A 15,923-nucleotide genomic window follows, 5' to 3' on the forward strand; every position below is an offset into this window, starting at 1 on the left:
TGGGTCCCCAACAAGGTTATTGGGCCATGACTGGCTAGTTTTCAGTCTAGGAGCTGGTGCCATCACATTTGTCTCGTTGAAGTTTAAACCCCACTGAACATTCCTTTCTGTAAATGTCAAATCTCACCCTCCCTTTATTTTAATTTTTTTTCTTTTTTGACATCATCAGATGAGCAAATAAATACGACCTGCCCATACCCTTTTCCTGCTGCCCCGCTTTCTGCAACAGGCTGAGATTATTGAGGAAGACTGGTCTTTGCAGATTACTAATTGGAGATTTATTTTAGCGTGGCAGGATTTGCAAGATCAGCGCTCCTAAAGGCTGGAGAGCAAGTGGGTGTGTCCTCAGCCTCTGGAAAGGACTGGAAAGAAGGTGATTGGTTGGGGCTGGCTTCTGTGTCTTGGAACTCAGCCCAGTGTGAGAAAGGGAAACCCCCCTGGAAAGTAGAGGGGGCTCGTCTGCTTGTATTTCCTATTGTGGCATCAGGCTTATACTCTGGAATTCTCTGAGGACTCTTTTCTCAGACTCTGAAGCTGTATTTTTTTTTCTCAAAGACCAAATCTAATATAAATAACGACCTGGGCTGTCAAGTATGGCTTTGCCCCCTGACTCACAAGAAGGGGGATGCTGGGAAAGTTAAGCAGCATGAAAGATGTGTAGCTGTGTGGATGCCAGCCCGTGGTATGCAATGGTATCTGTGCAGACGAAATAAAGAAACTTCATTGGTGTTTTGCTTGGTCTTTGGGGGATTGTTCTCCCAGGCTCGGGAAATTCACAGGAGTCAATAAAGTAACTGGAAGTGTTCTACATGTTAGGCTCTGTCAGACAATTTCATTTCCTCCTGGCAGTAACTCTGAGGAGGCTGTCATATAATTATAAATTAGGAGGTCTACATCTTAGTTTTTTTTTTTTTTGTTTTGTTTTGGGGGCCACACCTGGTAATGCTCAGGAGTTACATCTGGTTCTGCGCTCAGAAATCGCTCCTGGTTCGGGAGACCTTATGGAATGCCAGGGATCGAACCGAGGTACGTCCTGGATCAGCCACATGAAAGGCAAACGTCCTACCGCTGTGCTATTGCTCCGACCCCTACATCTTTAATTTTTATTTTTCTATTTGGATCACTCCAGGCAGTGCTCAGAGTGTCACTTCTGGCTCTACACTTCCTGGTGGTGCTGGGGTAGGGGGTCCATATGGGATTCCAAGGACTGAACCCTGATTGGCTGCCCACTGTACTTTTTACTCTGCCCCCCCCTTATGTTTTATATTTAAATGACAAGCAGGCTTGGAGCAGACAAGGAATTTGCAGCAAATCATACAGAATATGCTCCTTTCATCCTTGCTCATGGGCTGATTCTTCAGCTCCAAGTGAAATACCTCTACCCTAGAGCATCTATTTTACAAACTCACTGCAGGAAATTCTAGATGCACAGTAACATCAGTGAGCCTGGACAAGTCTTATTCTAACCCGGATTCCACTACTTAATGTCTTTTTCTGAGGTGTAAGGGACAGACCTCATGGTGCTCCTGCCTCTGTGCTCAGGAATCACTCCTGGTGGGTGCAAGACATCATATGGGGTGCTGGGGATCAAAACGGAGTTGGTCACATGCAAGGCAAATACCTTGCCATTTGCACTCTGGAGCCCATAGCCACCACTTTGGCTGAGAGGAACAGAAATCTCCCAGCTGGTAGCTGTGTCACCTGGTACCTCCTGCCATCTGTTGTAGTTTTTTATTTATTATTTTTTCCATACCCCGCGGCGCTCAGGGGTTACTCCTGGTTCTGCGCTTAGAAATTACTCCTGGCAGGCTCAGGAGGACTATATGGGATGCCGGAGATTGAACCCCGGTGGGCCGTGTGCAAGGCAAACTTCTCCCCGTTGTGCTATGGCTCAGGTCCTCCATTCATTTTCTGAACCTTGTTTCCTCCACACACCATGAAAATAGTCCCCCTTGAAATATGTTCCTAATTTATCTGAATGGGGAATTATGAATAATCTCCTATACCCAACATTTTCATTTTCTTTTTTTGGATCCCACTTTATTCACTGAGTTCAGGGCTGAATCCAGGCATGGTTTAGAGGGACATTAATTGGTGCTGTACTATATGGCTTCAAGGCATACTTTAAAGTTCAAAGCCTCCAAGGCCTACTTTGAAGCCTCCAAGGCACCAACCGAAGCCCGATGCTAGGGTGCTTTCAGCCCCAATGTTTGTTTTTTTTTTGGGGGGGAGGGGTCATACCCGGCAGCGCTCAGGAGTTCCTCCTGTCTCTACAGTCAGAAATCGCTCCTGGCAGGCTCGGGGGACCATATGGGATACCGGGATTCGAACCACCGACCTTCTGCATGCAAGGCAAACGCCTTTCCTCCATGCTATCTCTCCGGTCCCTTTTTTTTTGTTTGTTTGTTTTTTGGGGGAGTCACACCCGGCGGCGCTCAGGGACTCCTCTTGGCTCTGCGCTCAGAAATCACTCCTGGCAGGCTCGGCGGGGGGGGGGCATATACGATGTCGGGATTCGAACCACCGGCCTTCCAGGGCCGGTTGCGTGCAAGGCAAACGAACGCCCTTGCACAGTTTTCAGCCCCAATGAATGAAACTAACAAGTAAGATTGGCGGGGCTGAGCGCGGAGCACAAGCGTGCGTGGGTGCGCGAGCGCGCATGTGCGTCTTAAGGCCACGCCTCCTCCAGGACCTGACCAATGGGAAGCGGCAAGCTTAAAAAAAAAGCGCGCAACTTTTGCCGGCCTCTTAAGGCCACGCCTCCTCCAGGACCTGACCAATGGGAAGCGGCAAGCTTAAAAAAAAAAAAAAAAAAAGACCGCGCGACTTCCGCCGGCCTCCGAGGCTCGTGGCGTCATCACGGCGCGCCGGAAGTGAATCGGCGCTTTGCGTACCGCGGGACCCAAAAGGGAAGAAGTGGCCGGCGGTTCGTCTTGAAGAGTCTTAAGGGGCAGCAGCTGCGGCGGCGGCGGCCTGTCGGGCCTCCCGCGGGGCTACGCCATGGGAGACGAGATGGACGCCTTGATCCCCGAACGGGAGATGAAGGTGAGGACCTGGCGGGCCCGGCCCTTTCCTGCCTAGGTCCGCTCCGTTGCCCGCCGCGCGCTCTGCCGCGGGCCCCGCCTCCTGCTTGAACAGTTTGCCGCGGGTTGGAGCTGGGGCCTGGCCGCGCTCCCCCAGCAGACGCGGAGGGCGCGTGCGGGAATCCTGGGAGAGCAAGGCCGGACCGGGCAGTGGCAGGCGGGCCCTGGACGGAGGAGGGCATGTGGGCACTCGCCTGGCTTTGCCCCGGGTGCACAGACAGTGTTCCAAAATCCACTTGGAGATTGGGATGATTGGCTTAATTCTTCCACCATCCCTGTATGCAAAACAAAACAAAACAAAAAGCAAGTTCTAGGAATTTGGTTGTGGGTCTCTGAAATACTTAAGAATCTAGAAAATAAGGGCCCTAATGAGGTTCCTGGTGTCCTGTATGATTTCCCCCAGACACCACCAGGAGTGAGTCCTGAGTTTAGAGCCAGAAGTAAACCCTGAGCACTTACTGGATATGGCCCAAACCCCTCACCTCCCCCCCAAAAAAAGATAGCTGAAGAAAAAAGGATTGGGGAGATGGATGCCTCAATGAGCTGGAATACATGCCTTGCATGGTGCCCTCCACCTCCATTTGGTCCCCAGCATTGCATAAGCCCCCTGAGTACTGAGCTGGGAATAGATCTGAGCACTGCTGGGGGTGCCCCCATCCCCTCAGCCTGCCCCCAAATAACCACAGCAGCAAGGTATGTTGCACATTAGCATGTGGTTGGCGCACACTTAGGAGCTCTCTTTCAAGAGGTGATGTACAGGGGCAGCCTCTGAAATCACATAGATTTATGGCTACAGACATAGCAGTCAGTGCTTATGAGGAGCTGGATGAAGGCCCCAGATCAGTGCTCTGCTTGGCAGTGGAAGGAAATGAGAACTGGAGCTGTTTGGAGGTGTTACTGAACATAGGAGAGGTTGGGACTGTGCTGGAGAGAGGGAAGCCATAGCTCTGGGGCTGGCTGCCTGGGGCAGGTTGATCAGGGCAAGCCTGGACTTAGATAGAGCCTGCAGTTCCCGTAGCTTCAGGTTATGCTGAGCAACTGCCCTTATCCTGTCTTCTGATGGAATCTTAATATTTGCTGCAGGGAAGGCAGTTGTGTACTTGCAGAAAAGCATCAAATTTTAGCTTGCTTACTTGCAATATCGGGATCAAACCAGGCCTTCACACACAGTGCTGCTATACACTCTGTACTTGAACTTCTTGTGTGTGTATGTGTGTGTTTCTTTGGGGGGGGGCAATACCCAGTGATGCTCAGGGGTCACTCCTGACGCTTCGCTTAGAAATCGCTCCTGGCTTTGGCGGGCGACCATATGGAACACTGGGAGATTGAACCACAGTCCATTCTAGATCAGCCGTGTGCAAGGCAAACGCCTTGAACCACTGCTCCGGCCCCATCTATAACTGAACTTAAGTTTTTTTTTTTTTGTCACAAGCAACCCTTCCATACGAGAACAAATGGAGTGAGCACTGCCAGGTCCACTTGGGATTCGTGACTTGATTGATTGTGAATTAATTTTTTCACTTTGCCATTGGGAACCTTATAGTGTTGTCATATTTTTAGTGCTATCCACATCCAGTTATATAAAGTCATAGCCCAGAGGTTAAGAAGCTGTGTTGCTGTCTTCCTCCCACTCACTTTAAAATCTTTTATTTAAGCACCAAGATTTAAATGCTTTTATTTCTTTATTGATTTAATTTTTGGTTTTTGGGCCACACACTGTAAAACTCAGGGCTTAAACTTAGTTCTATCCACTCTTAGCTTCTGATGGTATTCAAGGCCGTATGGGGTGCTGAGAATCCAATCCGGATCAGCCCTGTGCAAAACAAGCACCATACCCTCTGTATTGGCATTCCAGCCCCTTGTTCAGTATTTCATTGTTGTTGTTGTTTGGGGGGCTTACCTGGCAGTGCTCAGAGGTTACTTCTGGCTCTGCGCTCAGAAATCACTCCTGGCAGGCTTAGGGGACCCAATGGGATGCTGGGGAATCCATCCAAGTTGGCTGCATGGAAGGCAAACATCCTACCATCTATGCTATCCCTCCAACTCCATTGTTCAGTATATCTGTTTGTTTCAGGTCATTCCTGGCAGTGCTCAGGGGTTACTCCTGGCAGGCTCGGGGGACCAAATAGGATGTTGGGAATTGAATCTGAGTTGGCCTGTGCAAGGCAAGTTCCCTACCCACTTCACTATTGCTCTGGCCCCTTGTTCAGTATTTTTAAGTGTTGTTTATACCAGACACTACAGTATGCACAGAAGCTTGAAAATTAAATGGACTAGAGAGATAGTACAGAGGTTAGGCACTTTCCTTGCATGCAACTGACTGACCCAGAAACCCAAACCAACATCAACAGCTGCAGTCCTTGGCCTCAGACACATCTTTGTGTCTTACTAGACTGTAGTGACAGCGAGGAACTCATCAGTCTTGCTTTGATTCCTTCCAACAGGATTTTCAGTTTCGAGCCCTGAAGAAAGTGAGACTCTTTGACTCTCCTGAGGAGCTGCCCAAGGAGCGCTGTAGCCTGTTGGCTGTGTCCAACAAGTATGGTTTTATCTTCGCTGGTGGGGCTAGTGGACTGCAGGTGTTTCACACCAAAAATCTTCTCGTTCAGAATAAACCTGGAGATGATCCCAATAAGATAAGTGAGTGCCCTTTTTATTTTATAATGGTCTCATAGTTGCTAAAGTTAGAGTTTATGTTGCATAGAGAGATTGTACAGTGGGTAGGGTACTTGACCTGCACCCAGGTAACCCTTGAACATTACTTGAGAAGAAAGCCTGAGAATTGCTCATTGTAGTTGCTTCCTTCACCCCACCCCCCCAAATTAGAGAGGTATATTTACGTAAGTGCTTGTGTAATTTTCTTCTTAAGAAATCATTTTGGGATGAGGTGGTGGGGACTATATCCACCTGGTAAACTCAGGGATTACTCCTAACTCTGCACTCAGAAATCACTCCTGCCTGATGGTGCTGGGATGGGGGCCATTAAGAGATGAGGAGTGATGTCATATGGGATCCAGGGATTGAACCTAGGTCAGTTGCATGCAAAGCAAATGCCCTACCTGTTTAACTATTACTCTGGTCCCTCTCTCAAGAAATTATTCTGGGGGCCAGAGAGACAGCATGGAGGTAAGACCTTTGCCTTGCATGCAGAAGGACGGTGGTTCGAATCCTGGCATCGCATATGGTCCCCTGAGCCTGCTAGGAGCGATTTCTGAGCATAGAGCCAGGAGTAACCCCTGAGCACTCACGAGTGTGACCCATAAACAAACAAAAAAAAATGAAAACAAAAAAAAAGAAGTTATTCTGATATATAGATTAAAACTACTGGGATGGATGGGGCTGAGCTCAATGGTTAAACTATGTTGTACATGTTGGAGATCTAGGTTCAGTCCTGCCATTGTGTTTTCCTCTGGTCAACACATGGGTGGCCCAAAACAAAATAAACAAGTCAAAATTGCTGTTAGTCCACTGGCTGGCCCCCTAAGAAGAAGTTCCCAGTAAGATACCCAACGCTTTTTAGGTTTTCTCTTTTGGTTTTTTGTATTTCTCTTATTTGTTTTTGTTTTGGGGCCACACCCAGCAGCACTCTGCATTACTCCTGGCAGGCTCAGAGGACAGTATAGGATGTTTGGGATCAAACCTGAGTCAGCTGCATGCAAGGCAAATGCCCTCCCTGCTGTGCTGTTGCTCTAGCCCCATATTTCTCTTTCATTAAGTTGTTCTAACCCGGGGCTGGAGAGATAGCATGGAGGTAAGGCGTTTGCCTTTCATGCAGAAGGTCATCGGTTCGAATCCCAGAGTCCCATATGGTCCCCTGTGCCTGCCAGGAGCAATTTCTGAGCATGGAGCCAGGAGTAACCCCTGAGCACTGCCGGGTGTGACCCAAAAACCACACACACACACCCAACACACACACACACACACACACACACACACACACACACACACACACACACACACACATATGTTCTAACCCAGAGCTTGGGAAGAAGCAGAATTATTATTATTTTTTTTTTTTGTGGGGGCCATACACTCACACACACACACACACACACACACACACACACACACACACACACACACACACACACACACACATGTTCTAACTCAGAGCTTGGGAAGAAGCAGAATTATTATTATTTTTTTTTTTGTGGGGGCCATACACTCACACACACACACACACACACACACACACACACACACATGTTCTAACTCAGAGCTTGGGAAGAAGCAGAATTATTATTATTTATTTTTTTTGTGGGGGCCATACCCGGTGGTTCTCAGGGGATACTCCTGGCACTGTGCTCAGAAGTTGCTCCTGGCAGGCTTGGGACAATATGAGATTCTGGGGATCAAACTTGGGTCAGCCGTTTTGCAAGGCAAACGCCTACCTGCTGTGCTATCACTCCAGCCCTCAGAATTTATTATTATAGCATACATTTATTTTTTTGCAGTTGAACTTGGGTTTGGCCCTCTAGGACAAGCATAGCCTTTTTGATTATTTCTGTTTTGCTGTCACATCCAGCTGTTTTTAGGCTTTACTTTTGACTCTGTAATCAGAAATCAGTCTGGCAGTGTTCAGAGGACCTTATGTGGGGTGCTGGAATCAAACATGGGGTCAACGCATGAAAGGCAAACACCCTCTCTGCTATATTATTTCTCTGAGCCCTGAGCCCTGTGTAACTTCTTGTTGAAGCTCTGCCTGACTCTGTTTAGGAGTGACCCTGCTAGTGTTTGGGACCATATGTGTTGCCACTAGAACCATTGCCACTTCAGCCACAAATAGCAAGTACCTTACCTTCTGTACTACCTCTCTGGTCCCAGGATGTTTCTTTTTTCCTTTTTTGGGGGGGAGGGCACACCCAGCAGCTTTCAGGGTTTACTCCTGGCTCTGTGCTCAGAAACTACTCCTGGTATGTTTGAGGGACCAAATGGGGTACTAGGCATCATTCCCCGGTTGGCCACATGCAAGGCAAACACCCTCCCCACTGTACTATCACTTGGGCCCAGGATGCTTATTTTCAACTAGGGATCGGCCGTGTTCTGTTTCTTCTGGTTGGAGCAATGCGAGTCATTTTGCTGCCTTATGCATCATTGCACATCAGTAAAGGTCTTTTACCAAACTAGGTGTCAAATTAGATGTTTTTGGAGATGCAGAAATTATTTCACATGGACTGGGATAAGGGGGGGGGGTCATGATTCATCTTGGAAAATACTATTGTTCTGTTGTGTCTGTCTGTTTTTGTAGTTGAGAAAGTCCCAGGCTTGCTAGTTCCTATGAAGTTCCCCGTCCATCACCTGGCATTGAGCTGTGACAACCTTACCCTCTCCGTGTGCATGATGTCCAGTGAATTCGGCTCCATTATTGCTTTTTTTGATGTGCGCACATTCTCAAATGAGGTAAGTGAAGTGTCACGTTCTCTAGGAAATTGGTTAAGGTTTGATTCCCACTGAGCTCCCAAACAGGAAAGGCAGTTCCCATTCCCCTGTCTGATTAGGTCAGGGGAAACATTTCCAGTTGTAGAGATCGACAGAAAACAATTCACACTGTAAAAAATACAAGCATGGGTTCAGGAAATCCAGTGCTCAAACAAGGAATTCGCACCACAAAAGCTTTCTACTCCTAAGATGGAGCACAGTTCAGTGGAAGAAGACCGAAGAATGAGCCTCAGCTTTCCTCAGAGCCTTGCTTTTATTGACAAGAATCAGGTACCACCCTAGGGTGGAGTACAATTATTGATTAGGGTAGGATCAATAACCCAACAGTAAGCCTGGGACAGATGGGGGTGTCAGTAGGAGCCTGCTATTCTCTGCTCTTCTCATCATCTAGAAGTTCTCAGTTTACCCTAGAAACCTTATTTTTGGATTCTAATATGGGCTAAAAACAATTCCTTAATTCTAGACTCATAGATCTTTGAGATAGAAGGGACATACTACTTAGTAATATGTGGTTATAGCTAGGAATCATTTAATTGTACCACTTCCCCAGTGGTGTTTCCTTTCTCTCTTGTGAGACATCCTAAGGCCATAGAATTAGTAGGTCTTGTTCCCTATATAGCAATCGACCTGACTCTATCCTATTTTATGCTCTTGGGTAATGATAGTACTCAGTTGTTGTTTTAATTATAAAATATAAAGTCTAAAGTCCTGTGTTGGGGTGAGATTTTTCTCTGCATGGCACCTTTACCCCTTCAGCCGGTGGGTCTGGAGAAGCATAGTAGTGTAGAAATAATTTTACAGGCAGTCAGTTAAAATTTCATAGGAGTCAGCCAGCTTTATTTTACAGCCCTTTTTGTCATGTGCATTTCCTCACATGGCTTCTATGTTCAGCTTATTCCAAGCAGCTTCTTTAAGCTGCTGCTTCTCTGGTTTTTCTCCCTCTCCTCTCCTTCCCCCCAGCCAAACTCTATTATTCTTTATTCAAGACCCAGGTGTGGCAGGCCTGACCATCAACAGAAAGCTTAGGGTGTTGGGGTTAGGGAACCTTACACTCAGTAGTACTGAATTCTCTGCTGTGTGCTAGGACTGTGCACTTTGTTGTGCATATGCTGTCCTTGTCCATAACACCATGGCTTAGCACCTTCTGTTTTATAGCTGCAGAAACAGGCCCAAAGAGCCCAAGTAATTGTCCGAGACCTCTGCACTGTTAAGAAGTAGTGCCTAGATTTTAATCTGGAGTCTGCACTCTGTTGCTCACTTGCCTTTCTGTATTTTTCTGCTGTTAGTCCTTCAAAGTGTGCTAGGTGGATTGTTTTAAAGTTGTTTAGAAATTGTAACACATTGGGCCGAAGAGATAGTATGGAGGTAGTATGTTTGCCTTGCATGCAGAAGGACAGTGGTTCGAATCCCGGCATCCCATATGGTCCCTTGAGCCTGCCAGGAACGATTTCTGAGCATAGAACCAGGAGTAACCCCTGAGCGCTGCCGAGTGTGACCCAAAAACAACAACAAAAAGAGTAGATATTGTAACACATAGATTGTTATGTAGAACAAAATTCCTTATAGTGGAAAAATGAGCGAGGATTCGAGAAAATACATTCAATTATTTTCTTTGATGATTAAATGCCTCAATTTTTTTTGTTTTTTGTTTTTGGGCCACACCCGGTGGTGCTCAGGGGTTACTCCTGGCTGTCTGCTTAGAAATAGCTCCTGGCAGGCACGGGGACCATATGGGACACCGGGATTCGAACCAACCACCTTTGGTCCTGATCGGCTGCTTGCAAGGCAAATGCCGCTGTGCTATCTCTCCGGGCCCTAAATGCTTGAATTTATAACTTCACTAATTGTTTTTTACCTCTGGGCTTTTGTTTCCAAAGACCAAACTGCAGAAACGACCATTTGCCTATCACAAGCTTCAGAAAGACGCAAGTGGCATGGTGATGGACCTGAAGTGGAACCCCACTGTCCCCTCCATGGCAGCTGTGTGTCTGGCCGATGGCAGCATTGCTGTCCTGCAGGTCACAGACACGGTGAAAGTTTGTGCAACGCTCCCTTCCACAGTGGGCGTGACCTCTGGTGGGTAACAAGGACCCCTGAACTTAATTATGAGATGTTTAACCATTGATTTTGGAAATAACAGGTAATGGACTTTTTAAAGAATTGTAGTTGCTGGTTTTGGTAGAAGTGGAGGGAAAAGGCTATTTTCTTGGGTGGGAGGGGCCACATCTGATGGTGCTTAGAAGTTACTCCTGGTTCTGCACCCAGAAATTACTCCTGCCATGTTTGGGGGACCATATGGAATGCCTTGGATTGATCCCGGGTTGGTATGTGCAAGGCAATTGCGCTATCCGCTGTGCTATTGCTCCAGCCCCAGGAGAAAGTACCTTAATGCCTTCCAGACCTTTGTCCTTGAATCCAGGCAGCATGCATGACAGACCTCAGATATCATTTCATTTTCTGGAGAAAAGTCTTTTGTGGGGATGGGGTTTTTTACACCCAATGGTACTCAGGGCTTACTCGGGTTTGTATTCAGGAGACATTTTTGCCAGGGTTTGGGGGACTATATGTGATGCCAGCAACTAAACCATTGTTGCCCATGTGCAACAAAACACTCTGTCCTTTGGGGCTAGAGCGTTGGTGCAAGCAGTAAGGCATCTGCCTTGCCCGTGCTAGCCTAGGATGGATCACAGTTCGATCATATGGTTCCTCAAGCCAAGAGCCATTTCTGAGCGCATAGCCAGGAGTAACCCCTGAGCATCACCAGGTGTGTCCCCCCCCCCAAAAAAAAAAAAAAAAACCACACTGTTTTTTACACTGTTCTTCTGACTCTGGAGTAAAGGAATTTGATAAGCTGTTTTATGAAAACTGATAGAGAGGAAAAATGTTCTGGACTTAGAAGAACCTGACTTTGTGTGAGTCATTTGTTGGTAAGAAAGTAATAGAAAGGGGCCAGAGAGATAGCACAGAGGTAGGGCATTTGCTTTGCATGCAGAAGGACGGTGGTTCAAATCCTGGCATCCCATGTGGTCCCCCGAGTCTGCCAGGGGCGATTTCTGAGTGTAGGGCCAGGAGTAGCCCCTGAGTGCTTCTGGCTGTGACCCAAAAACAAAAACAAAAAAGCAATAGAAAAAGCAGAGAACTTGGGCTGGAATGATGCTACATACAGTGGGGATGGCACTTACCTTGCAACTGACAAACCCATATTTGATCGCCGGCATTTCATGTGGTCCCTTAAGTACTTCCAGGAGGATTGCTGAGTGCAGAGCCAGCAGAAATCCCTGAGCATTTCCTGATGTGCTCCCCAACCCTTCTCCCCCCAAAATTCAGAGAACAATTTTTTTGACATTTGCCAAGCTCTATTCTAGCTAAAGACTACAGAGTTCTTTGCTAGTTTTCTTGCATTATTCCTTTGAAAAAGTGGCTTTAGCTATCAAGTCAATAGTTTGGTGAGAAATCATAATTTGTTTCTATCATCAAAATGAGTCCTCCCGCTTTTCAAGAAGGATTAATACTGGGGCTGGAGAGATAGCACAGTGGTAGGGTATTTGTCTTTGATGCAGAAGGATGGTGGTTCGAATCCCGGCATCCCATATGGTCCCCCGACCCTGCCAGGAGCGATTTCTGAATGTACAGCCAGGAGTAATCCCTGAGTGTTGCCGGGTGTGTCCCAAAAAACAAAAAAGAAAACAAAACAAAAAAGGATTAATAATATTTCTGGTCATTTGAGGACTGGTTGACTTTGATTTAAGTCTCATGACTTTCTTTTGTAACTTGGTTCTTATTCTATCTTCTGTTCAGTCTGTTGGAGCCCCAAAGGAAAGCAGCTGGCAGTGGGCAAACTGAATGGAACTGTGGGCCAGTACCTTCCTGTAAGTGTTGCCTTAAATGGCAGAACTTTTGTTCTTGTTGTTGACTAAAATTATTTAATGTTTACCATAAATGGGGGCATGAAGTGATAGCATAGCAGGTAGGACATTTGCCTTGCACGTGGCTGACCCAGGTTCAATCCCCAGTATCCTCTATGGTCCCCTGAACCTGCCAGGAGTGATTTCTAACCACAGAGCCAGGAGTAAACCCTGAGCACTGCCAAGTGTGGCCCAGAAACAAACAAAAAAACCAAAATGCAATCTTTGGTGTAGTTTGACAGTGTTTTTGGTGTTTTTCTATTGAATTGTAGTTTAAGGGCCAGAGTGGTAGTATAGTGGGTAAGGTTCTTGTATGTGGTGGCTGGCCTGGGTGGGTATGATCCCATCCAGGAGTGATCCCTGAGTACTCTCCGTTGTGGCCCAAAATCAAACATAAAAGTAATTTCTGCTCATTGCAATAAATTTGTTGGTGCACAAGTGAATAGAGGAAAGTGTGGAACATTTCTTCCTGGAGGCATCCACTGTGTTCTGTTTAGGGGTAGATTCCAGAGCTTTCTAAATACATAGACAAATTCAGGTTTCTCTTATGACCCCAAAAGAGGATATCTAGGGGCCAGAAAGGTGGTAAAACATGTGTGTAACATGTGCAAGACCCTAAATTTGATCCTGGGCACTGCATGACTCGATCCCTATCACTGCAGTGCTCTGTAACATTACAGGATGAGGCATCCACAATAAAAACATGAAACAAAGAGTACAAGGTCAGATGATTAAACTGAGGCATTCCATGCAGCAGCCCCAGGTTGATCCCCTGACCCACATGGTCTCCTGCACACCATCGAATGTGGCCCCAAACAAAAACAAAACAATAAGGCAAAAACCAATGTTTTCTGATATGGTAGGGTAGTTCTGGATTAGGACTATTACACCATTTATTAGTATTGAAAAAGTTGAGCACTGTCTGTTGCTCTCTGTTCCTGGTCAGCAAAGACACACTAAGTGGGAAAGTGTCCAAACAAAGACTGTCTGTAGTGATACCCAGGGTAGTAAGGTCACTACGTGAGGCCATCATAGAGGGCCTGATGGTCCGTTGTTTCCTGGCTGTGCAGTCAGCCTTTCCTGGAGGCAGTATTCACACCGACTCGTCAGCTTAAACCCACAGAACCCCCTGTATGGGAGACCATGCGGGCACCCTTTCTCAGAGACTTGTCACCATAAAACTCCACACCCACCCACTTCCCACCACTATGAGGAGATTTCCAGGTGCTGCCGTCTTGTGTTGTTGGTTTTCCTGTAGAGCTGTCTCAGAGGGGCAGGAATTGAGCCCCAGGCACCCTTTGTTTGTTCATGGTCTGTGCTCTTTTGAACCATTTCCGTAGCCAAGAACTTCTCTTTTTTTTTTTTTTTTTGTTTTTTTTTTGGTTTTTGGGCCACACCCGTTTGACGCTCAGGGGTTACTCCTGGCTATGTGCTCAGAAATGGCTTGGGGGGACCATATGGGACGCCGGGGGATCGAACCGCGGTCCTCCTTGGCTAGCGCTTGCAAGGCAGACACCTTACCTCCAGCGCCACCTACCCGGCCCCAAGAACTTCTCTTTAAAAATTTTTTTTTCTATTGAACCACATTGAGATGCAGTGTTAAATAGTTAAATTGACAAATTTAAATTTGTGAACTCCTAAATTGTGTGTTCCACAATCCCCAGAAAGGGAGAGGGATTCCCATGCCTCCAATCTAGGTAGGACAAGAGATACAGGTCCAGCAGCAATTCCGATGTCGGAAATAATCCACACATGGTTGGGAAGGAATAGCAGGCCAGAAACTCACACAGAAAGCTGTTCACCCACAAGCCAAGATGACAGCTGCCCCTCCAGGCCTTAAAAGCAGCCTTTATTGAGAAAAACAAAGCCCACCCCTAAGAGGAGGGGAAAAGCCAGATGAGGAGGCAATGGGGAAACATCGTTTTAACATGTAAACCAAAGGAACCAATCGAGAGACATCTAATTAGAAGGCACTATGAGGACCAATCCAAAGGCCTCTGATTAGAGAGAAAAAAAAAAACCTGGCTAGTACCATCAGCTAGGGACCCTCAAGATAGCTCCAAAGGGTCTGAGCATGTGCTTTGTATGTGGGAGACCCATGTCTAATTCGAGATACCATATAGTTTCCCAAAGGTTGCTGGGAGTAGCCCCTCTTCTGTATTGGTTTATGGAGGCCTTTGTCAAGCACGTTCTGAGTGGGGTCAGGCCATTCACTGTGTGTGGCCACAGTGCTATCCTTTTGTGATGGTTGACTCTGTAGTGGGGACCCTGGTACTTGCAGTTAGATTGCATGGCACATCCTTGGCAGCTCTGGGGACCATGCTCACAGGGGTGTCTCTACAGGATAGAGGCCTAGAATGGGATGCCTGGTTTTTATTTATCTTTTCCCCACTTCCTTGATTTTCCTCCTCCTCCTCCTCCTCCTTCTCCTCCTTCTCCTCCTTCTCCTCCTTCTCCTCCTCAGAGCTGCCTTTCTCTATGGCAGCTCACAGGGACTTGAGACACAGGCTTCTAGGGGGACGTACTGATTTGATAGTGTAATTCGTTTTGGGAATGTACCATTGATATTTTCTCTTTCTTTTAAATTTCTTTCAGACTTTACAAGAAAAAAAAGTCATTCCTCGTTCTCCCTTTTATGATGCCAATCACCCTGTCAAAGGTAACATGTCTGCCTTTCACATTGGACTGAACTTGAGTGAGGCATGTGATTTGAAATCACGTGTTATCTGTCTCCTATCTGCTCAGGGCTGAGTCAAAGCCTCCAAGTTCCCCAGAAGATAACAACACTTTGGGATGAATTTGGGCTTTTTGAATCTTGCTCTCTGGTGGGTTACCTTTAGTCTGTTAGATCTGTGAGAGCTTTAACAAAGATTTAATACAGTGTAGTTTGGATTTCTTTTCTTTTGGAGGGTGTGAATTTGATCCATAGTGGGGCTCCCACAGCTTCCACACGAGCTGCTTCATAGACATCTGTTCCTTTCAGTTCTGGACGTGCTATGGATCGGCACCTATGTCTTCATCATCGTGTATGCGGCTGCCAATGGGCCCCAGGAAACAGTTCTTAACGTGGTGATGGCGCTCCTCCCGGTATGTAGGGGAAATGAGCGTGGGGCTCTGAAAGGGAGAAATCTTTGCAGGTAGAGCCTCTGGCTTCTGTTTCCTCTCCAGCTGGCAGCAGTGGTGTTGCTGTGTTTCAGTTCTACACCCTACACCCAGAGACCAGCCAGGACTTGGAACATTTTTATTGTCTTATCAGGAGCTGAAAAATTAGAATATGTGGCTTCGTTTCAGGTGTAAATTGTGTTTTTATTGATGTTAACAGTTTAGGAAATCAGAAAAAAATGGATTTGGGGTCTGGAGCATTAGCACAGCAGATAGTATACCTTGCACACACAGCCGACCCGCGTTCAAACAGTTCTTTTGTTTATTCACTGAATATTAGCAAAGGTCTGCAGTGGGCCAGCCCCAGCTTGCGAACACAGGTGAGAACACAGTG

General features: G+C 46.8%; 1 protein-coding gene across 1 annotated transcript in view; it reads left to right on the top strand.

The window, feature by feature from the left end:
• The first annotated feature begins 2,913 nt into the window (after positions 1-2,913).
• Positions 2,914-15,923, top strand: part of NUP214 (nucleoporin 214) — a 99,590-nt gene continuing 86,580 nt past the window's right edge. The window contains exons 1-7 of the mRNA XM_049772815.1: positions 2,914-3,045; positions 5,528-5,723; positions 8,332-8,483; positions 10,400-10,598; positions 12,321-12,391; positions 15,023-15,086; positions 15,411-15,514. Coding sequence (XP_049628772.1) covers positions 3,001-3,045; positions 5,528-5,723; positions 8,332-8,483; positions 10,400-10,598; positions 12,321-12,391; positions 15,023-15,086; positions 15,411-15,514 — 831 coding nt within the window. The 5' untranslated portion in view covers positions 2,914-3,000. The remainder of the gene's footprint in view (positions 3,046-5,527; positions 5,724-8,331; positions 8,484-10,399; positions 10,599-12,320; positions 12,392-15,022; positions 15,087-15,410; positions 15,515-15,923) is intronic.

This window comes from Suncus etruscus, chromosome 5, assembly GCF_024139225.1.
Source record: "Suncus etruscus isolate mSunEtr1 chromosome 5, mSunEtr1.pri.cur, whole genome shotgun sequence".
Taxonomy (NCBI): domain Eukaryota; kingdom Metazoa; phylum Chordata; class Mammalia; order Eulipotyphla; family Soricidae; genus Suncus; species Suncus etruscus.